This window comes from Rattus norvegicus, chromosome 17 (assembly GCF_021556685.1).
Source record: "Rattus norvegicus strain SHRSP/BbbUtx chromosome 17, alternate assembly SHRSP_T2T, whole genome shotgun sequence".
Classification (NCBI taxonomy): domain Eukaryota; kingdom Metazoa; phylum Chordata; class Mammalia; order Rodentia; family Muridae; genus Rattus; species Rattus norvegicus.
The window spans coordinates 81,705,081-81,729,757 of NC_141550.1; the positions used below are offsets into that span (position 1 = coordinate 81,705,081).

Consider the following 24,677-nt stretch of genomic DNA (forward strand, 5'->3'; position numbering starts at 1 on the left):
CCAATAGATAAAGTCAAGAAAACAAGCGCTGGGTCTGTGGAGATAGCTCAGTCAGTAAAGAGCTTGTCTTGTAAGCAATGAAGACTTGGGTTCAAGCCCCAGGTCCCACATGCCATGCCTGGAAGGCTGGGTAATCTGAAATCTCAGTGCTGAAGAGGAAGAGATAAGAGGACACCTGGGCTAGTTAGTCTGGTTGAGCTCCAAGCCAATGAGAGACCTCGCCTCACAGGAAGTAAACAGCATACCTGGAAAAAAAATACCCCAGGCTGGCCTCTAGCCTCCGTATGCATGCATATGCATACACAACACAACACAGACACACACATGTCCAAACGCACAGACATAAATGCCAAAAAGAAACAGATATTTATTAACGCGTGTATGCATACTACAAAACTATTTTTGAAAAGGAACTTTTTAAAGTCACCTTGCTCAAGCAAGTAAAACCAGGAACTATGTTGTCATAGTCCTAAGTATTATGATTCATCTAATAGAAAAAAAACACATGGTTTTATTTAGAGCGTTGCTAATGGAGGCTTCCAGAGATCTGTCCCCGCCATCACATTCTAAATTCCGTATTTCTCAATCAGCTCTCTGGCTTTAGAAATGTAGGCACCCATGGCGTCTTCCTTCGACAACCCTAGAGAGACACAGACACGTCATCTCCCAGACCGGTGTGGTGGGTGGCAAAGTAGGTTTGTTTTAACCTCGTTTAAGAGTCACAAACCGGGTTGGGGATTTTAGCTCAGTGGTAGAGCGCTTGCCTAGCAAGCACAAGGCCCTGGGTTCGGTCCTCAGCTCCGGAAAAAAAAAAAAAAAAGAGTCACAAACCTTTTTGGAGGTTCCAAGCTTCCCATTTGGCCTTGCCCTTTAAGTCCAGCATTGCTGGACATGCTGCCAAGAGAAGGAGAGAGCCCCAGCATTACTTTTCACCGTGCACTTCTACAAATAGCTTACGAGTAAGAACATCTGTTTGTTTGAAGCAAAGATCGGGTACCACCAATGTTGATGTCTCCGATGACAGACTGTTTGTAGAGCCCGTAGAGTTCCTTGAGCTCTTCATCTTCCGGTCTGCTTTTCAGCTTCCTCACATCTTGTGCGGCCTGGTCAAAATCAGCCTAGAGCAGAAGATGGCAAGGACATGCAAAAGGCACACGTGTGGTGCATATACATTACCTGCAAGCAAGGTACTCACATAAAATCTAATTCTTAAAGAAAAATTTAAGGTCTCACGTCAACTGATTTCCAGGAAAACAAAGTCGTTTATCTTCGGGTTGATTAGCAAACGTGTATTGTAAATAAAAAATTTTTGGTAATTTTTCCTCCCCTCCCCTCTTCTTTCTCCTCCCTTCCTCTACCCTCCCCTTCCTTTATAACAAATGGGGGAGAGAAATCACTTTACAGAGACAGAGTAGGCGAGCAGCCACTGTCCTGACAACAGAAGTGGGAGTGGCTACAGGAAAGGTGTCAGAAGGAACCTGTCTCAGAAGCCGGGCTTGCAAAGCATCTTGGGTAAAGGGTACGTAGATATCCAGTGTGGAGACATAGACTGGGGAAGCTCCGGACAATCTGGACAGAATTCACTAGGACTGAACATAAAGGCTGGGTGGGATGACACCGTGTATTCCCCAGGATTCCCAGAATAAAGGCCAGGCATAACTTAATCTATGTTAACACCTTACATTCACCCTTGTATCTGCCGTCAAGGCCTTGTCTACCGATCCATGGCAGGAGCCAAGTCAGAGACCATTAGGGTATATCCTTGGTGAGTGGATCAGGAAGTTACCACAGTTGGAACATCTTTACATGTACGGCAGTTGACAGTGGCTTCCAAAGCATTCTGGGCCAAAGGATGCCACCTTCCCTCTATTCCTGGGAATATTCTGGGAGCTGGGTTCCTATGGCAGGCGATTCTGTTTTTGGCTGAGTAAGATGACATCATCCTTGTTGGACGTGATCTTTCTCTGCCCTGTGAACACTGTCCTCTCACGTTCATGAGTATGCTTAAAGGCCCTCCTGTCCCCATCCTTCCTGTATCAGGGATGACACTCACAATGGACACAGGACACCGTATCTAAGTACCACATGGGGCCTCTGGACACTTCCGATCAAATGTCTCCCCTCTGAAGACAGCCTCTGAAGGTGACTCACAGAGTACTTACGTCACCCTCTGTAGAACGTGAGCAGAAAAGTCAGCCCAAATAAAGCCCTTCATAAAGCCCTTTAAGCAACCCTCCTTGTTGAAGAACAACTGGACTAGGAAGATAAATTATACTCAGTCAAGTTATTTGAATCACACACATTGTGTGTGTGTGTGTGTGTGTGTGTGTGTGTGTGTGTGTGTTCTGATTATAAAATCACCTCCCCCTGACACACACCCCACTGTTCTTGTTTGGTTGACTGGGTTGGTTTTTCAAGGCAGGGTTTCTCTGTTTAGCCCTAGCTATCCCGGAACTCGATCTATAGACCAGACTGGCCTTGAACTCAGAGCTCTTAATACCTCTGCTTCCCAAATGCTGGAATTAAAGTCATGTTCCCTATCCCCCTTCTGTGGTGTTTGGGGTCAAGGCCAGGGTTTCCTGCAAACATTTTACCACTGCCGCCTCTCCAGACCGGAACGGACACATCCCGGCCCAGGTGTTTTAGCTTCATCACCCAGGGAGCAAACGCTTCTAAGTAAAATGACCGTCGGCCCAGGTGGGATCCTAACACTAGAGAAGCTGAGGTAGTAGGATCAGCTGAAGTTGGAGGCTAGCCTGGGCTACATAGCAAGATTCTTTTTTGAAAAATTACCCCTCTCAAACCCCCCCCCAAAGACCTTTATTATACTTTATAAATAAAGTCAGAAGATTGTAACTAAAGATGGAATTCCAGCTATGCCTTCATTTCCAGAACAATCTGCCAACATTTTGACCAGTATTTTAAATAGTAGGCAACACACACACGCCTTCACTCCACCAGAGAGCCATTAGCAACACCCACATAATGTCCGTCCTAACACCACTTCTGTTCTGAAGAGAGAAGATATTTGGATATCCTAGCCAGATATATATATCTTTTATTACAATTTTAAACTTCAATTTTTAAAATCATTTTAGATCCAGGAACAAGTTATAAAAATACTACATCTTCAGTATCTACTGGGTTCCCCTGGTTATGTTTTTTATGTCAAGTACTTATTAGTTCTCTCAATGTGTAAACGAACTGCCGGTATAGTGTGTGTGTGTGTGTGTGTGTGTGTGTGTGTGTGTGTGTGTGTGTGTTAGGGTTTGCCTATGTTGTCTTGCCTATCCTGGAACATCGCACTTAAATGATCCCACTGCTTCAGTTTTTCTGTTGGAGGCAAGTGAACCCAGGGGCTCCCGAATGCTAAGTAAGCTACAGAGTGATACACACATGCCTCATCCGTTCTCTTCAACGGGTTTTTAACATGCCTTTATCCTTCTCTTCTGCCTGAAGCACTTTGTGTTTTCCTGAAACAGGGTCTCAGGTAGCACGGTGCTGCTTTGAGTCTGCCACCTACCTAAGAACGGCCTTGGACGCCTGGTTCTCCAGTCTCCAAGCTCCGAGCGCTGGGATTACAGGGTACTGCCACACCTGGCTCGAACTAACACCCCCACTTCGAGAATATACTGTATTTTTTGTTATATTATTACATTGGTAAGAATTACAAATTGAAATAGCATATGTCTTAAGAACTTTTTATTTGTAACAATTTATTCTTTAAGCATAAACAGTCACAGTGACTGCAATTCCAGCTTTCTTTGTATCAAGCAAGTATGTGGTTTTTTTTTTTTTTTTTGGTTCTTTTTTTTTCCGGAGCTGGGGACCGAACCCAGGGCCTTGCGCTTCCTAGGTAAGCGCTCTACCACTGAGCTAAATCCCCAGCCCCAAGTATGTGGTTTTTAAAACTAGAATCATATTTTACTGAAGTGAAAGAAAGCTTTCATTACAGCAGTAATAGAATTAATGCACTCAACACTGACAGTAATAGAAACCCACACCCCGTGTCCATTTTAATTATTGAACTAAGGCTAACCTTCAATGCTGCCCTATTGTCAGGGTGGTTTTTCACATGCCTCATGCTTGTCCCCTCATGATGTTCTGTAACCTTTAAATCCTAAAGACCCCCTTCCCCAGTGCTGCTTTAAACGCTGCCCATGGAGGCCCCTCTCCTCTTTCATTTACTCCATGTTTACTACAGCATGTATGTGGGTGCACACATACCATGGCATGCATGTGGAGGTCAGGGAACAATTACAAGAGTCAGTTGTCTCTACCTCGTGGGTTCTGAAGGTTCAGATCAACAGGCTTGCCAGCAGGCAAGAACATGCGTGGACACTCATACACACACGTACTCACACACACTCACACCTCACACACACTCACACACTCTCACACACTCTCACACACACATACACTCACAGACACACTCACACATACACACTCATACACACATACACACACACATATTAAGTAAACATATCCAGACTAAGAGGGAGATAGGGTTTGTCTATGATAACATCTTGCCTGAAGAAATAAAGTTTGCTATACTTGTAATAAAAAATGTTATGCATTAGAAATGTGTATCTTAAGCCTGGTGGTGGTGACATACACCTTAAGTCCAACCACTCTAGGGGCTAGAGAGATGGCTCAGTGGTTAAGAACATGGCTGCTCTTCCAGAGGTCCTGAGTTCAATTCTCATCAACCACATGGGGACTCACAACCATCTGTAATGGGATCCCTCTTCTGATGTGTCTTAAGACAGCAATAGTGTGCTCATATATATTAAATAAATAAATTTTTAAAACAAACAAACAAAATGTACAACCACTCTAGAGACAGAATCAGGCAGATCTCTGGGAATTCAAGGGCAGCCTAGTCTACAGAGTGAGTTCCAGGACAGCCAGGAGGACACAGAGAGAGGGAGGGAGGGATAGGGGCAGCGGGGGGAGGTAGGGGCAGCGGCAGGGGAGGAGGAGGGTTGGGGTGGGGGAAGAGCGAGCAAAAATGTCCCTTGATTAATGAGAACATGCTAATAAAACTGTTGTATACAGAAACATGCCACAGGTGTATTGTGTGTGCATACTTTTCATTAAACACATGGAAAAAGAACATATATATGGAAGCAAGCTATAAGTGCTTATCTGAGAAAAGGGCTTCCTGGTTTTTAATTCATATTTATTCTCTTTCCACTCCTATCCACAAAACGGTAAAGTCAGAACTTCATAGACTAGCCCTGCTATTCAACAAATCACATCTATGTGGACCTCCCGAGGTCCCCAAGAGCAAGGGGACATGGGGACCCCAATGGATGTCACCTGCTTCCCTAAGTTGTTAAGAGACGAAGAAGCCCACCCTCCCCTACCCCTCAGGAGCTCATCAATTTTTCAGATCCCTGAGGGCCAAACAGGTTGCTATGGAGATCCTGGGTCCTTGTCAACAGATGGTGAGGTGCCATAAAGAGGCGCTTAGGTAGGTGTGGGAGTGACTGCGGGGTCGCAGCAGAAGGTTCCTGGGGGTAGCCTGCCCCTGCCCTGCCCCAGGGCTACCACACCTCCTCTCTCCCCATCAGAGCTCTTCTTTCTCAGAGCATTGCTCTTGCACGGCCTTTCGAGATCTGGCTTACCTGCAAGGACATAATGATGAGACACGGAACGCTGTGGCTCTCCTGGCTCAGAGTAAGTCCCGGGGGCTTGGCTGCTTAAAGAGCAGTGCTCCTCCTCCGGTCTCTCCTATAGGTTGCTCTCTGGGCACGGACGATTCTCTAATTGGTCACGGGGGCCGGAGCGCGTATCTGGGCGGTGTCTTGTACCTGCGCACTGTCTAACCGCCCTCTCTCTTTTTTTCACTCTACTTTTACTAAGGCAGGGATGCGGGTGTACGCAGAGCTCCGCTGCTTCTCCTCACTTGAGGCTGTGGCTGTTCCCTTCCCCTTTCTTTGCATCCTCATTCTACCACTGGGTGTAGCGGGCTCCAGTGTGAACTGTAGCACCGGATGCTGAAGTTCTTCCTTAACTGTAGCACCGGATGCTGAAGTTGGTTCCTTAACCCAGAGAGAACACACACGACACCTGTTACCTCACCTCAGGGATGGCGGATATCGTCCCCGGGGAATGGGACGTGCGGGAAAGCGACCTCCTGTTGGCTTTGTGCTTGCACGAGTGTAAATAAATGTTCCGAGCCTTACCAGGTGCCTTTTCTCTTTACGGGCCTGATCTATGGAAAGGTGGCACTGCTGCCCACGGTTGCCTGGGACGGCCCTAGTGCTCAAGGCACCTCCCATTCATGTTGCTGCGGTGGACACAGATGCTCCTCCAGAAGAGCCCCCTGCAGCCCAGACCTGAAGCCTGCGCTTTGATCTGGCAGCTCGTCACTAAAGTCCATGCCCAGCCATCTGACTTCTAAATGCAGGGAAAGCCATAACGAAGTGAGTATTTTGGACAATTACTACTAAAACTAAAACTAAAATAAATCTTCGTTGTGACCAGCGCTGCTGTGCCAGAGCCGCGAGGAGACCGGACGCGTGACTTCCCCCCTTCGCTGGCCGCCCTGTCCTCGGATTTGCTCCAACAGTCAGTTAAAACACGGTGGATTATTGTGAAGTGCTGGGCGTGCAGAGACAGGCCTTACCCGAGGACATTAAAAAGGCGTATCGAAAACAGGCACTCAAATGGCACCCGGACAGAAATCCTGAAAATAAAGAAGTGGAGTGGAAATTCAAACAAGTGGCTGAGGCATGTGAAGTGTTATCGGATGCTCAAAAGCGGACATCAGTGACAAATATGGCAAAGAAGGATTGAGTGGTGCTGGTGGAGGTGGGAGTCATTGTGGGAGTCACACTCCGGAACCCAGATGGTGTTTTCAGGGGATTTTTTGGTGGGAGGGACCCATTTTCATCTGACTTCTTTGAAGGCCCATTTGATGACTTTTTTGGAAACCGAAGGGGTCCTCGAGGAAGTAGAAGCCGAGGTGCTGGCTCCTTTTCCTCGGCCTTCAGTGGATTTTGGAAGCGGATATCCTGCCTTCCCCCCGGAGCTGGGGACCGAACCCAGGGCCTTGCGCTTGCTAGGCAAGCGCTCTACCACTGAGCTAAATCCTCAACCCCGATTTCCTGCTTTTGATACAGGCTTTACTCCACTCGGGTCATGGGGGTCTCACTTCATTCTCTTCAGTGTCATTTGGCGGCAGTGGAATGGGCAACTTCAAATCAATATCAACTTCAACTAAACTAGTTAATGGCCAAAAAAAAAAAAAAACAACCAAAAAACAAAAAAACAAAAACAAAAAACCAAAAAAACAAAACAAAACAAAACATTACAAAGAGAATTATGGAGAACGGTCAGGAAAGAGTAGAAGTTGAAGAAGATGGACAGTTAAAGTCCCTGACGATAAATGGTAAGGAGCCCCCACTATGCTTGGATAACAAGTAATTCAACGCAGGCATGTAACAGAAATGCTATAACAAGCACCATTTGAGGAATCACAGGAACTTTTTTTCTGAAGATTTCAAACGAACTCGACTTTCTGTATAACTGTACCTAATCTAAAGTATTTATAATACAACTCATCGGAGCCCCCGTTTGTCAGAATTTTGAGTTTGTTTGTTGGGACCACAAAATAGGACCTTTCTTTTTCTTTTTTCTTTTCTTTTCTTTTTTGTCTTTAAAATTGTTGTGATCTCTGTACGCACTTTGCTTTAAACAGAACGTGATCTGAGGTGAGCCCTGTGACTGCTGAGTAGTGCTGGGACGAGATTGTCTTTTAACAGCAGCATGGATCTGCTTCCCACTGTGTTGAATTGTGAGCAGTGTCAGCCTGCTGTGAAGTTACCATTGCCAGATGAATGTCTACAGAAATATTTCAACTTTATTTTCAGTATTTAGTGATGTAAGCTATTACTGCATCAATGGTAATACATTTCTGCTTTAGTGTAAATTAAGGATGTTTTCTAGTTGTGCACGGATGCTGGCAACCTCGTCAGTTTGACTATTGTTTAAATATGTAATGTTAAGCTTAGGTTTAAAAAAAATCTGGTAATTTGGGTTTTTGTTATTTGTTTTAAAAAATAAATGTGAATGTGTTTGGTTCATTCTTTCATGAAAAAAAAAACTTTGTTATTCATAGTATGATTCCACGAAATCACAAGAGCATACAGTGCTGAGCAAAGCTCAGATTCCATGAAAGACAAGGAGAGTCTTGTGTTCAATTCTTGCACGTTTTCATTGACAAACATTATTGTCAACTCTAATGCTATGATTTCTGACCCAGATTCGTAAGCTAATGTTATATTGTTGTATCCTTTAAACCTAGCAATTCAAAAGTTAATACAAAGAGAACACTTTCACAAACCTTCTAAGTTATTAAACTACTTTGAGATATTCATAAACTTGACTATTTTCTTTTTTTCCGTTTTTTCTTTATTAACTTGAGTATTTCTTATTTACATTTCGAATGTTAATCCCTTTCCCGGTTTCCAGGCCAACATCCCCCTAAACCATCCCCCTCCCCATCCTCCCCCCATTACTTCCCTCCCCCCAACAATCACATTCACTGGGGGTTCAGTCTTGGCAGGACCAAGGGCTTCCCCTTCCACTAGTGCTCTTACTAGGCTATTCATTGCTACCTATGAGGTCAGAGTCCAGGGTCAGTCCATGTATAGTCTTTGGGACTTGACTATTTTCATAAGCAGTATATTCATAAGCTGTGTATTTGCAAACATAACTTGTTTTCAATGTAAAATAAAAGCTATCATTGAAAGGTAAATCGATCACTCGGTGTATATATAGACTACTAAATGCATGGCAATTAAGGGGACTATGGGAAGCAAATGTTTGTAGAAAAAAATCTGAACATAAACCGAATTGATATTGCTGGGGTTTAGCACACACCTATGTGAAATAAATTAGATTACTCTGAACAAAATGCACGGAGGTGACTGCATCTTCACAAAGGATTAAAAAAACTTTAAAATATTTTTTGTTGCTGTAAAGTTTGGGCTACACAAATGGAAAGAAATTACCTGTGAGAAATATTCTTTTGGGTAAAATTCTTGTGGAAATATGGCTAAGTTTTCAAATAGAAAGCAAGGACCAAAATAGTAGAGGCTATATATAATTTTTATTAACTTAATTCTGCCACAACTGTCACTGGGTCATCGCGGTTCCATAGTTAGTCAGACACTTACTATGCGGCAGGCATCATGGTAAGCATCTTACACAGAACTCTTTTCTAATCCTCAGAATAGGGGCTATTTTTATCATTTCACAGAAGGCTAATTAACTTGCCCGAGGCGTAGGTACACTAGTTAGTGGTAAGGTTAAGGTTTGAACATAGCAGTCTGGCTACCTTTTTACTCTTTTTCTTTTTTCTTTTTTTTTCTTTTTTTTTTTTTTTTACCGGAGCTGGGGACCGAACCCAGGGCCTTGCGCTCGCTAGACAAGCACTCTACCACTGAGCTAAATCCCCAACCCATTTTTACTCTTTTTCTCGCTCCTTCTTTCTGCTTTTTTTATGGTGTGTAGGTTCCTGCCCCAGTCTCCCACGCGCCAGGATTTCATGTGAACCTTTAGTATTTCAATTCTACCACCGCGATTTGTCTTCAGCGCACCAGGACTGCGGGTTATAGTAAAGAACGCTTTATGAGACAAAAACCTGTTGGCACACTCAAAACTCGTCCTGACTTCGTTCTTCTTAATCAACTTTTGGTAGAAACCATAGCACACGTTCCCTGTAAAAACTTCAACAATCCTTGACCAAAAGCAACCGCTTTTGTTTTGTTTAAATGTCCAATAAGTGGCGAATGATGAAAATGCAGAAGCTAGACTATAAACGTTAGTTTAAAACGAGCAATGAAGACACCTAGAAGGAAAATAAAGAGAAGGACCCGAATCTCCATCGCCCAGCCTCAATACCAGGATCAAAGGTGAGCCTTTCAGTTCTGGATTGCAGTTCATTCCAGATATAGTCAAGCGGACAACCAGGAATAGCCACTACACCTCCCAACGTCCTGAGAGGACAGAAAGGAACAACAGCAAAAAATCCTGTCAAGTGTAGCCAACAGAATTTTAATCTTTAGCACGCTATTCCACTGTTTTACTAGTTGTCTGTAACTTTCCAGTGATTTTGTTTCATAAAACACACACACACACACACACACACACACACACACACACACACACACACACACACACACAGTCTCCATTAGTCAGGAGGCACAACAGATATTGCCGGCATATTCTGGAGTACTGCTGTGGAACTGAACGCAGCCCTTATTCTCCTTTCAGAGGGCCCAAGATTCTCCACATAAATTGTAATTACACGCAACCCTGTTAGCCCTACTACTTATTTGATTTTCGTGGTGGCGCGGCGACGTGGGCAGGGGAATGAATGGGTGGCCATAAGGGCTGGAGCTTTGCGTCCCTAGAACGAAAAGAGACGGCAGGCCAGAGTTCCCAGGCAGAACCAACTTGGCTAAAAACAGCGAGCGGAAAGGAGAGATCCACCTCTCACAAAACCAGACTCCGGGAGCTGCTTGGTACATCAGCATCCTTAGACAACCTGACAGAAGCGCAGAGGCTGGTTACTACAGCAACCACAGACTCTCGCGAGACAGACCGTACGCCTGCGCAGTGCTGCTCCAGAGCTCGGTCCCAGGCTGAGGGATTTTACGCAGGGACCACTCTCGGTAGCCAAACTACGGCTGACGTTCCTTACTAGGAGTGACGTAATGCAGAGCGGCAGGTAGGCGGAGCTCGTGTTCTGCGCACGCGCGCAGCAGGCGCACGTGGAGCGGGCGCCGTGGTCCCCGGTGGTGGCGGAGTTGCCGCCGCAGTGAATCGATCTGTCACGTGGTCTCCGCGGGGCGCTTCTGCACAGGTGCATGCGAGTCCGTGGTCCGAGTCCCAGCCCGTGGGCACCCGGGTCATCGCGGCGTGGGGTTCATCCAGTGCCCGGTCTCCCTGAGGTTCTTTCCGGCTGGCCTCAGGCGATCCCGGCCTCCTTCCGTCGCGTGGCGTGACGTGGGACATCATTCCCCCGAGACTACGGGAGCATCTCTGCTGCTGACGGCCTATCCAGGGTCTCTTTCCCCAAATCAAGGTCTCTCTGTGACCCATTTCTAATAGCGCCACCCTTCTGAAAGTCTCTCTAGAGTCACCACCATCTTGTCCTTACTCCAACTCCAGCATCTCTGTCCCGAGCGATACTGAACTTTAATACTCTTCTGGGATACCTCGCAGCCCGCTTCCTTCGGAAGGAATTCTTTTAGAAAGCGGTTGTTACGGTCATTTCCTCCAGAGAGACTTCTTTTCCTGACCCTCTCAACTAAGGTCGCTAACTGTCTGTTCCTCAAGGTATGTTCCTCAAGGTACTTCACTACTTTGGCTTTAGAGTGAGCCGTTTTTATTAGTCGCAGAAGCTGTTTGCTCTGCCCCACGCCTAATAACCGGGAGCAAGGATAAGTCCCAAGAATTTGATGGAAAACAAAACATCTGGTGTGTGAGTGCTATACCAGGCACAGTGTACGCTTAATAAGGACATGAGAAACTAAATGTTCAGAACCTGTAATATGGGTGGTGGGTGAAAGCAGAAAGGTTTGAGATGGGTGAGTAAAAAGGTAAACATTTTGAGTTTGCAGTTAGTCCTGTAGGCAGTGGCAGCTTGCAGACATAGTTGGCAAGGCGCTTGAGCAAGAGCAAGCTTTGTGAACCCGTTACCGTTCAGCATTTTAAAAATTCATATTGCATGGCAGTCGCCTTATGTAGACTTGGCTTTTTTCCACCTCCCCTTCTAGGTTCTTGTAAATCAGAGTACATCCCAATCTTGCAGTCCCCTTGGTTGCAGAGCATCTGTGAGTGTGTCCCTCTTACACTGACGGGCTAGGCAACACAGTAACTGACTTGTAGTTTGGCAAGAGCTGCGGTGGGGCTGTTTGTCTTGCTTCCTGGTCATTTCACCTACTGCTAGATGCCAGCTGCTGGTAGTCACCTCACTAGATCTAGATGACCTGTTCTTGAGTCTGAACTTGTGGGAAGTATGCAGCTGTTGGGGCATTGATTGGAGCAGTGCAGTGCGTTGTGAGAAGGAAGCCGCTATTAGCCAATGTCTGTGGCAGTGGGGTAGCATTGACAGAATCAAGATTGCAGCTTTTAGTGGGAGGAATTCTGACTTTATGTGGACGGGGACTAGAAGGATCAGGAGAGGAGTGAGTCTGCAACACCACTTCCTACAGCTGTCCAGTTTGGAAATGCCACCTGTCCCACACCAACCTCCAAACGTTGGGCATCTTTCTACCAGTACCTCTGGTGAAGCTGTACTCCCAGAAATCCCAGCTCAGTAAAGCCATCTGACTGTTCTTAAAAGCCAATCACAGGTTATTTCTAAGATGGAATCATGATTAAAAGTCTTCAGAAAAACTAGCTGTGAGTTGTACAGTGAATCTGCTTCCTAATCCACACTGGCAAACTCTTGTGTTTTAGGACTGGATGTGTGGAGAAAGCGCCCTGAGTTAGAGGAACCTTAATCAGAGGGGACTTATTTTGTCAACTGGGTCTTTATAGTTCTCAGATGAACTCTAGGAAGGAGACAACAACCGAGAGGAGTACACATGCATATTATTTATGTATACATATATATTATATATAATATCTACCTACATACTTAGTTGCCTTTGGGAAGAATAAACAGGATCTAAATGAATGGATGCCTGACAAGGAGCAGTTGAGAACATCCTAACTTGTTTGTGAGGTTAATATGATATAGTCACTAGGAAGAACAAATAGGCCAGTGGGTTTGTGGGGTTTTTTTTGTTTTGTTTTGTTTTTTTGTTTTTTCTTTTAGGAGCTCAGCCCATTTATTTCTCCCTAATGAGTTACTCTCTGAATTTCACCACAAATTTCTCCTATTTTTCATGAAATTGTCAGCCAAAGCAGGAATTTTATGATCACATGAGAGGGGAAATAAACCTGTATGTTTAAAATGTTTTAGGAACTTGGGGATCATGAGAGGAGGGAGACTTACAAAGTTTTAGCCATGGAGATAGATCATTACTATTTTGGTTCTTAAAATCCGACCTAGTTCTTTATGAACTTGAGAGAGTCCAGAAGAGAAGTTCTGTGTGAGCAGTTGCAGGGAATTCAGAGCCCACCAGCAGCTGTGTCTGGAACACCATCTGCCCACTGCAGTAAACGTGCTTATAAATGAATGAATGGGGGGTTGGGGATTTAGCTCAGTGGTAGAGCGCTTGCCTAGGAAGCGCAAGGCCCTGGGTTCGGTCCCCAGCTCCGAAAAAAAGAACCAAAAAAAAAAAAAAAAAAAAAAAAGACGAGAATATACCCAAAATATTCTCAAAAATGCACTGCCAACATGACTTTTATCATTTTTGCTTCTTTCCAAAGGGTTTTCAAGATGGCTGCAGCTCCTCAGGCACCAAAGAGGGGATCTATTCGGAAGACTAGACCTCTGGTTGTAAAGACATCACTGAACAACCCCTATGTCATTTCCTGGAGCAGCTTGGAGAGAGAAGACATGCACTTTATCCTACAGACGCTGGAGGACAAGTTTAAGTCGATCGGACTTCAGAAAATTGAAGATAAGAAGAAAAGGAAAGCAAAGCAGAGAGGCGGGCTTGTTGGGACCAGTGAGGAGCCGCAAGAGCCCCATGGGGGTGTGCGGGTGTCAGGGTGGACCCCTGTGCACACCAGGAAGCAGCTGGCCATCGGGGTTAATGAGGTCACCCGGGCTCTGGAGAGGAATGAACTGCTCCTGGTTCTAGTGTGTAAGTCAGTCAAGCCCGCCATCATCACCTCACACTTGATTCAGCTGAGTTTAAGCAGAACCGTTCCTGCCTGTCAGGTACCTCAGCTCAGCGAGAGAATTGCTCCAGTCATTGGCTTAAAATGTGTGCTAGCCTTGGGCTTCAGAAAGAACACCATGGACTTTGCTGATGAAGTAGAAGCCATCATTCCCAGGGTGCCCAGCTTAAATGTGCCCTGGCTTCCAGACGGAACCCAAGGTCTCACAGACAGTTTGGAGACGGAGTCTTTGGAAAGCCAGGACAAAGAGGTTTTGGACACTTCATTTGATGACCTTACAAGACTTAAGAGGAAGCTTGCTGAAGGTGGACAAGCTCCAGCTGCAACACTACAACCCCTGAAAATAAAGAGACTCGTTCCTAACCCGAGTAAGATAAGGAAACCACCCAAGAGTAAAAACCCCTCAAAGTAGTTCTGTGTGACCCTGCCACTTCGTGCAAGTATGTGGTCTAAATAAGCGTTGACACAAATAAAGCCAGGTGTGCTGCATATGCTCTTAGGATCCTGCATGGAGGGGTTTTTCTCTTTGGGTGGGGCAGATAGGATGATACTTAAAACCATGAAGTACAGAAAACACTCAAAACAATGATTAACAAAACCAAAGTTTATTAAGCCTAATGTCCATGCACATATAAATTTGCTGCTTTAAAGGCTGCTACAATGCTTGCTTGCAAGAACATCAGTTTCCTACAGCACTTAACAGATCTCTACCAAACTTGGAAAATGAGCCACAGACATGGTCTAGCAAGGTGGGTGAACAGCTGAGGAAGGCTCTCAGCTACAAGGGAGAGACACTAAATGCTAAGCGGTACACTGTCCTCAGGAGCGCCATGTCATTTTTACTCTGGTAATTTGGCTTTCTCTGTAGGTAAGCACTGATGCACACAGGCTTGGCAGAAAGGCTTGACTGACAGAGAAAAGAAGCCTGATAGGTTGTCTGGATGAGAATTCCCTCCCTGCACACCATTAGCTTCCTTGTAACAGGTAACATCTATCAAAAGTACATCAGGGCACAGCTCTATGGCAGAATATGTGCTTACCAGCACATATAATCCCTGGCTTGATCCCTAGCACCAAAACCAAACAAAAAGCAAAGCCAACAAACTACAAACAGCAACAAAACCTAAGCCAGACTTAGCTACAGTAGTAACCTAGATGGCACCCAGATGGGGAGAGGACAGACATTGATGGGTCTTTCAGGCGGGGAGTGGGGCTGTCGGTGCTTTACAAATCCACTCTGAAAATCATTCTGTAGTTTAGGAGGTAAGAGGGTATTGTTAAAACTTTTTCATCCCAAGTTTTGGGTGAACTTACAGGCTGTCCCACTTTGTTCCTCTTGGTGACAAATTTCCTGTTTTGAAGGGAAGAAACCTTACAGCACAATTTGGATATGGAGTACAGGGCAGTGTAACTTCACTTGAGACTTCCTTTTACATTTGGTTTTAATAGCTATTTATACTCAAGCAGTTGCCCTGGTTACGGATTCTCTAAAATACCAACTGCTCATGTGCTTAAATTATGAAGACACCACCGTTAACTATTAGTGTATTTAAAGTAACAGTTCTACAATAACAATCTCTAAAGGAATGGTTAACAGTTTCTTCATGAGGTAAATAATAAATAAGCCCACGACAAAATTCCTGATTGGAAATTCTGACCTGAAAATTCAATTTGTATTAGACATAAAAATGAGTGTACTAATTCCCAAAGAGTTGTAAATCTAGATCGACAAACTCACTGACTTTCTAAATAGTGCTGCAATGAATAGGTAGTTTCATTTCCTGAAGGTGTTCGGTTAAAAATTCGACACAGTTGGGCATGGTATAAAGTGAGAAATCTGTCATGTGTCTAGAAACAGTACTGGTCCCACTTCTGCACCACTTGTGGGGCCCAGGTGCCCCCTCTAGTGGTGTTATCAGGGATGGCACAATTTGTGGCCTATTTAGGACCTGTCCACAGGAGGCCAGAGAGCAAACATTCGAACTTTGTAGGCAATGTACAGCCCAGTCTGTGACAACTACTTGATTTCCCTTTGTAGCATGAGGCAACCATAGGTAGGACATAATGAAGGTGTGGCTGTAATCTGATACAATGTTTGGATTTCCTAAGATTTGCATGCTACAAAACGTCATTCTTTGGACTATTTCCCCCAACCATTAAAAAAAAAAAAAAAGCCAAAAGCTCTCAGTTTGTGAGCTGTAAAGAGCAGCCAACAGGGGGGACAGCCTACAGGTCACATTTGGTGACTCCTTTCTAGTAGGGAAGGGAATGCCATGTCTGGACTGGAGCGGAGGCACTGCAGTAAAGGCAGGAAGAAGATCTACTTTGTGGCATCTGACTCAAAGGCCCAGTCTATACAATGGCCGTGTCGAGTAGTTTATTTTCCCTTGGATTAGTGGCAGCATATACACACATATATACACTGTGAAACTTGGTTTTTAAGTTCTAGGTAAAAACAACTTCAGTAACAAAATTATGAATACTTATTTACAAGTAAGACATTTTCCATTAGCATGACAATTTTCATGATAAATTAAAGTCAGCATAAAGGAACATGTGCAATTTTGCATAATAAAAACATTCAGACCATCTGTGTGCTGACAGCACTACTCCACCGCTGGGTCTTTGATCTGACCTTAGAGCTTTGACTTCCTTTCCCTCACACATCCTTGACATTGCTGAGAAATGAGATTGCACAGCAGCCCCAAGGTCTGATCCGTCAGCTGTGTACCCTTTAGTGAGCATACTGAACAAATGCCCCAAACTCTGCTTTTGAAACAATCCACTGGCTGAAGAGCAAAAGACAAAGCTGTGTATGACTGGTTTGGCTACTATGCTTATGGGATAGTAAGTGTGCTAAGTCACTGGTACATTTTCATATTGCTCCTTAAGTAAGTATCTACCACATGTCAACTCTATAAACATTCCCAGTAGCATCATGTCGGGTGATACACATGGATCCTTGTCTGTTTTACAAGTATATCACCATTTAACACACAGAAAGCAGCAGTGGCTCTCCCAACAGCAGAGGCCATAACATGATGCTGCCACTTGTTTGGTTCACAGAGACAGAACCATTTCTAGAGTAGACAGACAACATCCTCTCTCTACCGTGAGAGCTCTCAGACACCTTTAATCCCTCCCACGTTAGCCAACAGTGGAGACTGGCTCCCAATACCCTAACTAGAAATGTGTACAACTGGCCATCTGTTCTGATTGTTAGCAACTACTCCAGTTTCACTCAACTTGTGCTTTTATTCTTCTTTGGAATGACAGTTCCAGGCATCACTAGATAGAACACTAACAAACGAGAATGTCAGCCTTCTAGGAATAACATCCATCTACTGTAGAACAAGTCCAACCTAGAGAAAGGAAAATGCCACAGTAAGACCAAACACAAGAGGAGATCCAATTACAACACTGTGAAATATATGGGGTTTTAAAAAGTCTCTTTGAGGGTTGGGGATTTAGCTCAGTGGTAGAGCGCTTGCCTAGCAAGCGCAAGGCCCTGGGTTTGGTCCCCAGCTCTGAAAAAAAGAAAAAAAGAAAAAAAAAAAAGTCTCTTTGAGGTAAGAGCCACATGGTGGCTCACAACTGTAACTCCTGTCCCAGGAGCTCCACCTCCTTCACACATGCAGGCAAAACACTAATGTTCATAAAATAAAGATAAATATTAAAAAAAAAAGTCCCCCGGACCTTCCAAACTGGCTAAAAAGGGCAAAGGCACTTGTCACACAAAGCTGATGACATGTGTTGAGTCCCTGGAGGCCTGGCAGTCCTCTGGTCTCTATATATGTTGTGACATGTATGTATCCACCGCTCACACTCTCTCTCTCTCTCTCTCTCTCTCTCTCTCTCTCTCTCTCTCTCACACACACACACACACACACATACACACACACACACACACACACACACACACACACACACACACCAACAAGCAGAAATAAAAAGCCCCCTTCTTCCCAGGGGGTGTCTGTATGTGACTGTCTGAGTTAACGGAGTCCATTTACACACTCTCTCTCCTCTCTCTCCCTCTGACCCCCAACATCTCTCACACATGCACAGAAATTAAAAACAGTAAAAATAAAGTCCCTTTATCCTGAAGGAAGCCAGTATGGACTAATGTACCACTCACCTTTTCAGAGTCTGTCCCTGGACACCTCCAGTTGTACAAATAATACTGTAAGTTGCCGTCTCCTATACCAAACTTGAGCTTTTCCAAGAAGGTCTTATTTTCCATCAAATCTAGTGCATTGAACACATCAAATCCTTTCTGCCGATATAAAAAGTTTAAAAGCTGATTATACCAAGGGCTTAATGTGTATAACCTTCAATTCCTCTATAGTAGTTTAAATAGGTACTTATATAAGTAGCTGCAATATAAACCGCAGACTGAGAGCCATCTGAGAAGACTATTATACAGTCAGCTGGGGAGAGAGCTGGAGGGATGGCTCCATGGATAAGAGTTATACACTGCTCTTGCACGGAACCTCTCTGTAGGTTGTTTGCTTAAGGAAATCCAGGTAGTACAAAAAGTGGCACCACACTCACCAATTTGGCTATAATGAGCGCGTCGTTCATGAGGTCCAGCAGGGGCGTCTCTGTGTGAATGTTGTAGAAGGAATAGGCAGCCTTGAGGCTCTTGTGAGCGGGGTGGTGCATAACCGTGGAGGGGAGTGTGTAGAAGCTCAGGAAGTCGGTCAGCTTCCCACTGGGGCTCTGGGGGACAGGAGGAAGCGACAGTGGTGAGTGTCTCCTTGAGTAAGCATTTGGCCAGCCGATACAGGAGGACACAGGGCTGTACACAGGGCTGGCTACCTAGTGTGAACAGAGCTTATTTCAAAGAACATGGCCACACAGTCTTGGTATCTTAGAAGTGAGTAATGAGAGCTAGTTACTTCAAGAAAAAAAAAGAGACAAGATTTGTTTGCCAATAATGAGCTTTAGCTCAACAGAAAACTGATAAAACTTCAGAGAACAGCATTTATAATTATCTGAAAAGAATTGTGTGTGGTGGTGCACAGTAATTCCAACTCTCAGGAGGATCTTGAGATTTAAAGTCAGAGGCTGGAGGGATGACCCAGTACCTAAAAGCACTAGCTGCTCTTCCAGAGGGCCCAGGTTAGACTCCTAACCCCCACACAGATGCTCTCAAACTGTCTATAACTCTAGCTCCAGGGGTCTGAGTTCTTCTGGCCTTTGAGGACACAGACATACATACAGATAGAATACCCATTCACAAAAACCAAAACAAAAACCAAACACCCTAGAAGCCAGTCTGAGCAGCGTGGCAGGCCTGAACATACCCTGAGCTACATATGGAAACCCCATCTCAAAAGAGAAAAAAAGCCAAACAATTGTCTGAAAAATTATGCACAAATTTTCAAATCTTCAATATTTCATGGGAAATATCTTCTTCATATACTTCAATCAAGGCAGTATGTCACAATTAATAGAAAGCAAAACCAAGGAAAGGACCCAAAATTTTAAAAAAACGTGAAATTATTCAGTCACTAATTTTTGGGAGAAAAATTAAGTTTTCATATACGGGATGTTTTTATGTAACATGCAATGGGTTTACTTTTGTTATAACATGGGGACAAATGCCAAGCTCTTACTACATTTTGAGCACTGTAGATAGCTACTGGCCTAGTCTGCCCAGAGTAGAAGCTCTCTGGGGTTCTGAATAACTCTTCAGAGTGGATAACTCACAAGTCTCTGGAGACACACAGGTACGTAAAGACTTGTGTGCAAAGAGATTTTAGAGGTACAAACTGAGACTGCCCGCTCACTTGTCATCAGAATATCTCGTGAATCATCCTTATCCTGGGTCAGTCTCTCCGTAATTGCCCTAACCATTGGTCCTTTGGTCACACGGCCAACAATGCCTGACAGTGCTCAGTAACAGTTGTGTGCACAAGTGGTGCACGCAAATCCCCAGAGTCACTTCTAACTGGCCCTTTCCTGTCTGCCATTGCTTGCCAAGGCTAACTCCACTTTCGCCGTTCAACCTTACTTCAACTCACCGAGCCTTCAAGTGACACAACATCTGAACAAACAACTCAAAGATTTGTAAAACAAAGTTGGACAAAACCATGTCAAAGTCATCTAAGCAAGCACTGGTCAGAGTACTAACTAGCTCCTGTCCCTCCCTCCCTTGAACAGAAGTTAAGTGGCTGAACCGGGCTTGTCATCTAGATTTAATGGCAGGTCACATCCAGCCAGTTACACAAAGGCGAAAATAATACTAAGCGCTGGAACATAGCTGTCTGAGGTGACTAATTATTAGCTTTTCATCCTGAAAGGTGCAAATGCACAAGGCACAACAGAAATGCAGCCTAGCTTCCCTTTACTAAGTAGTGAGGGTGCTCTAATCCAGGACTGTTGCAGCCGTGGGAGGGCTACCAGAAGCAGGGAGCTTTGGAGGAAAGCTACGGCATACGATGATGCTCCTCAAAGAAGCTTTACCCTTCTCAGGACTAGCTTACCAGCCGTGTCCTTACCTCCACCACAAAGGTGTCAATGATGTGCTCCCTGGGGAGGAACCAGTGGGCCACTTCTTCGTCTCCCATCACTGGAGCTAGATGAAACTGCTTCAAGTAGACGTTGATTAGCTCTCGGACTGCTCTGATATCTTTTGGTTCCATCGGTCTCAGACCTGAAGTCTTTGTAACCTTGTTGGAGGGAGTACAAAACAAAGCCACAAGTAAACACAAGAGGAGTAAATGAAATTCCCTTGCGCTCAAAGCGTGGCCCACAGCCCTGCTGAGGGAAACTTGTTACAACTAGAGGCTCTTGGCTCTAGACTTGCTTTAGTCGGTCAGAAACATGATTCCATTAAAGCCTGAAGCTGGCTCTAGCGGCCCAGCCTCCAGAATCCCAGCTATTAGAGAGGATAAGGCATGGGAATTAACTGCAAGGTCAAGGCCTTACCAGGATACAGAGAGTTCAAGGCCAGTCTGAGCAACTTACAGAAACGGACTCTCAGAATGAAAAGGAAGATGAGGAGGGCTGCTGAGGCTGTTCTGGGTTAAGGAAGCCCACTGCCAAGTCTGAGCACCTGAGTTCCATCCCCAGCATCCACAGGGTGGAAGGAGGAAGCAACTCTTAGGCTGTCCTCCAATCTCCACTCACGCACCTGGCACATGTGTGACATTCACTCTCACAAAGAATGTCACTAAGCAATGTGTCCCACCTCCTTACCCAAACAAATCAAATGGAACATTACGTGCGGATTTATATACCAATAATTTAATAGATATGAGGAAGGTCATCAAATTTTATGCTTTTGTCCCTTGGAGAAATACTGGATTATTTTAGAAGTACTGCAGATATTGCTAATATACTTTTTTGTTCTCAATTCCTTGTAAATATCTCTAAGTTAAAAATCCCTAGAGCCTAGGGAAAGACTCAGCAAACAAGCACTTGCCACACGAGCCTGACAACCTGGACTTGATCTTCAGAGCCCACATTTTATAAAAGCCAGACGCTGTGATGTGCATCTGTAACCAACTCTACCGAGCTGTCCTCTGACCTCCACACACGCACCATGCATGTGCACGCTAAAACCCCAGACAACACTCCTGAAGTCAGATCATTATAACTGAAGGACCCCACACAGATGTCCAGGAAGGAAGACCAGTTTCATCTTCAGTGGCAGCTGTGACCAACTATTACCTAGGGATTTCCAAGGTTCTGTGACCAACGGTATTGACTGACTGCTGATTAGCGTCAGGATGACAGGAAAGCCCGAAATGCTCAGGAAGTCTTGGGTGAGCTTTCACAAGCTCTTCAAGGACTGGGTAGTAGTCTTTATAGAGATACAGGACCTCAACTGACGTACCACTCAATTATCTACAGTCGAGAACTAAGTCCCTGGCACTGCATGTGCAGCTCACGCTCTTACTAATCTTGTTGTGGCTCTCAAAAGATTAGAAACACCCACTCCTACTCAGGATGTAGTTCAGTCGTAACGTGCCTGCCCAGTGTGCACAAGTCCCTGCATCAAATCCTAGTACGGCAAAAAGAAATGTCCAGTCCCACCTGGAAAAACGTAAAATAAAAATGTATTTCTGAATGCTATTAAAGACCAAAACTATCTAAAACGTGTCTCTATACCCAAGTCACATACAAAGTACTTTTTCTTGGGCTGGGTTACATAGCTCAGTGTAGGACGTTTGAACACCAGTGGCACAAAAGACAAGATTACTTTCAGCTATGAAGCTCTATAGCTCAAACAATTATGACTGTCTTCAAGAATAAGCGGGAAGACCTAAACTGAAGTAAAAATAGGATGCTTTTGCAGAACTGAGTAAAACAGTCATTTTTCTGAGGGTTCAAAATAAAGCAAAGAAACTTTCCTAGTTAATGGGAGGGAGCATGCTACATTTCCTAAGTAAATTCTGTCTTGGATTTAAGACTGCAGGGAGTCCAGAATGGAGCTGGGAGCAGTAGTTAAGAGGGGAGTTTGTAAACACTAGGATCATCAATGTCACTAAACAGACTATGCACATACTTTCATGTGTCCTATCCCTTTAACAGCATGAAGCGCACGGATGCATGTTGACCGACCCTGCTTTTTATGGAATTCAAATTCCTTTACTTTTAAGGTCCCTCCCTCCAACTTTGATTGAATACATTTAATGTCAAATAAACGTTGAAGGGTAGGTGGGGAGATATAGAAGTATTTCCTGGGGAAGCCTAGTCTTGGGGGAGTATCAGCCATGGTGAGTGTCCTACAAAGCAGACTCCACATGCCAAGTGTGTGTTTCCATGTCAACTCTGTGACAGAGTGATTATAGCCTGTCTGCCATCTTGACTGCTCAGTCTAGTGCATGAGAGTATAAATGTTTACTCTCTAGCACAATATTAGCCTAATAAATGTTAGCAGCCACATTCAGAGTCTGCGCCAGAGACACAAAATCAAGAACTGTACTACAACAACAACAACAACTACAACAACTACAACAACAACTACAACAACAACAACTACAACAACTACAACAACTACAACAACTACAACTACAACAACTACAACTACAACTAAAACAACAACAACAACAACACAACAACACAACAACAACAACTACAACAACAACTACAACAACAACAACAACAACAACTACAACAACTACAACAACAACAACAACAGCAGCAGACAGTAATGATGGCCCAGAAAGATGAGACAGAGCCATGGACAAATGCTTTATCCTAGAAGGCTCCTTTTATGCTGAGTGGCACAAAAACATTCCTAACCTTGACTGTTAGCAGCTGCACCATCTATCTTTGACCCAGAGGTACCATGGCAACGCTGTTGGCATCTGTACTTTTATCTCTTTTATTCTCTTCTCTCTTTTTCCAACCAACTACTATGCTAATTAATTTATATGGTAACCATAACACAACCTGGAGAGACCTGGAAGAGGAAACCAAGGGATTGCCCCGACCACACTGGCCTGCACCTATCACTGTTTGGATCATCTTGATTACTCACTGATGTGGGAGGGACCAGACCACATGGGCAGCACCATCCCTGGTAGGCTGGCCTGGGCTGCCTAAGAAAACTAAGTGTGCATGAGACAGAGAGTGAGTCAGTAACAGAGTTCCTGTTATTCTTGCCTCAACAATTCCTTCTTTAAGTTCTAGCCCTGACTTTCCCAAGGATGGACTGAGACTCAAAAGTGGAAGTAAATCAAGACCTTTCCCTCCAAAGCTGATTAGTCAGAGGGGTGTTTGTTTTTGCAGCAACAGAATTAAACTAGACTACTCTTCATTCCTCTTTCTTATACCTGAAAAAGAAGACACCTAGAACATGCCTGGACCTTGCTAACTATCTTCTATTCTCGATTGTACAGTAATAACCACACAGTAGGACACTGTGGTGGTCTGAATGTACCTTTCCAGGGAGTGGCATTATTAGGAGGTGTGCCCTTGTTGGAGGAGGTATGGCCTTGTTAGAGGAAGTGTGTCATTGTGGGCTTTGAGATCCTCCTCCTAGCTGCTTGCAAGACAGTCTTCTCCTGTTTGCCTTCTGGACAGGATGCAGAACTCTCAGCTGCTCCAGTGCTATGCCTGCCTAGATGCTGCCATGATTCCTGCCACGATGATAATGGACTGTAAGCCTCTGAACCTGTAAGCTGTCCTTTACAAGACTTGCCTTAGTCATGGTGTCTCTTCAGTGATGGAAACCATAACTAAGACACAAGCTGGTCCCAGGTACTGGGGTACTGAAAGGATGTGGATCTGGAAAGCAGTGGACACTTAAAGTTGGGTTTAATAGGCCATCCTCGTGGGAATATAGAAGACTTTGTTGCTGAGAGTGATTGGAACTATGGAAGGCTGGCTCTAGAGGTTTCAGAGGAGAATTTTAGTGTGTGGCTGAGAGACTGTTCTTGTGATATTCTGGTAAGAATGTGGCTGCTTTGCCCTTGTCCAGCGACTGCCTGAGGTTAAGTGGAGAGAGTCAGATTAGATGCATTGACAAGGAGGTCTCAAATCCAGTTTAGACTCTGCCGCGGTTTAGTAAAGAGCAGGTTGTGGGTGAAGCAAGCTTAAAAGGAAAAATACAAAATGTGTGCTTCAAGTAGTAAAAGGGCAATGGGAAGTACAATGGAGCTAAATCCTGGTTCTAGGAGACAAACACATTGAGGGAGTAGTGACAAGATCCCACAACCTAAGCTTATTGCTTATGTGTTTGCCACTGAACAAGGAATGGTTTTATCTAGGTGTTTAACCTCGTTACTGCTTTCATTTGGACTTTTAATCTGGAATGGACTACAATCCAGAAATGGAGGACACAGGCTTTTGATCTGGATCTTGAGGATAGTGGCCATGAAAATCTTAGGCCCAGGCACGGTAGT

General features: G+C 44.6%; 3 protein-coding genes across 8 annotated transcripts in view; 1 reads left to right on the top strand and 2 right to left on the bottom strand.

Annotated features, from left to right (window-relative positions):
- Window positions 1–345: 345 nt before the first annotated feature.
- Window positions 346–5,684, bottom strand: Acbd7 (acyl-CoA binding domain containing 7). Of its 2 annotated transcripts, none has more exons than NM_001126079.1 (4): window positions 5,631–5,684; window positions 998–1,118; window positions 832–894; window positions 346–640 (listed from the first exon to the last, which is right to left on the bottom strand). In NM_001126079.1, the coding sequence occupies exons 1-4, from the start codon at window positions 5,640–5,642 to the stop codon at window positions 567–569; spliced, it is 270 nt and encodes an 89-aa protein (NP_001119551.1). In that variant the 5' UTR covers window positions 5,643–5,684; the 3' UTR covers window positions 346–566. The 2 variants fall into 2 exon arrangements, with proteins under 2 accessions (NP_001119551.1, XP_087447308.1); XM_087591182.1 differs by having other exon boundaries at window positions 348–640; window positions 1,001–1,118; window positions 5,631–5,679.
- A 5,073-nt stretch (window positions 5,685–10,757) lies between these two features.
- On the top strand, window positions 10,758–14,314 carry Rpp38 (ribonuclease P/MRP subunit p38). 2 transcript variants are annotated; one of them, NM_001033063.1, is given in 3 exon segments: window positions 10,770–10,879; window positions 11,188–11,355; window positions 13,399–14,314. In NM_001033063.1, a coding segment is annotated over 1 exon segment (819 nt). In that variant the 5' UTR covers window positions 10,770–10,879; window positions 11,188–11,355; window positions 13,399–13,408; the 3' UTR covers window positions 14,228–14,314.
- A 90-nt stretch (window positions 14,315–14,404) lies between these two features.
- Nmt2 (N-myristoyltransferase 2) overlaps window positions 14,405–24,677 on the bottom strand; it is a 43,538-nt gene continuing 33,265 nt past the window's right edge. For all 4 annotated transcript variants that reach the window (NM_001412419.1, NM_207590.2, XM_087590255.1 and 1 more), the window contains 4 exon segments: window positions 14,405–17,177; window positions 17,954–18,091; window positions 18,370–18,537; window positions 20,322–20,492. In NM_001412419.1, coding sequence (NP_001399348.1) covers window positions 17,157–17,177; window positions 17,954–18,091; window positions 18,370–18,537; window positions 20,322–20,492 — 498 coding nt within the window. In that variant the 3' untranslated portion in view covers window positions 14,405–17,156.

What these genes read in the sequence shown, in the direction of transcription:
- Acbd7 (NM_001126079.1), bottom strand. An exon ending in CGGAGACATCAACATTGGTG is followed by an intron (nt 895 to 997) that starts GTACCCGATCTT and finishes TTCTCTTGGCAG; the next exon opens with CATGTCCAGCAATGCTGGAC. An exon ending in AGCTTGGAACCTCCAAAAAG is followed by an intron (nt 641 to 831) that starts GTTTGTGACTCT and finishes GTGTCTCTCTAG; the next exon opens with GGTTGTCGAAGGAAGACGCC.
- Rpp38 (XM_087590252.1), top strand. Translation starts at nt 13,409, where the DNA reads ATGGCTGCAGCTCCTCAGGCACCAAAGAGGGGATCTATTCGGAAGACT.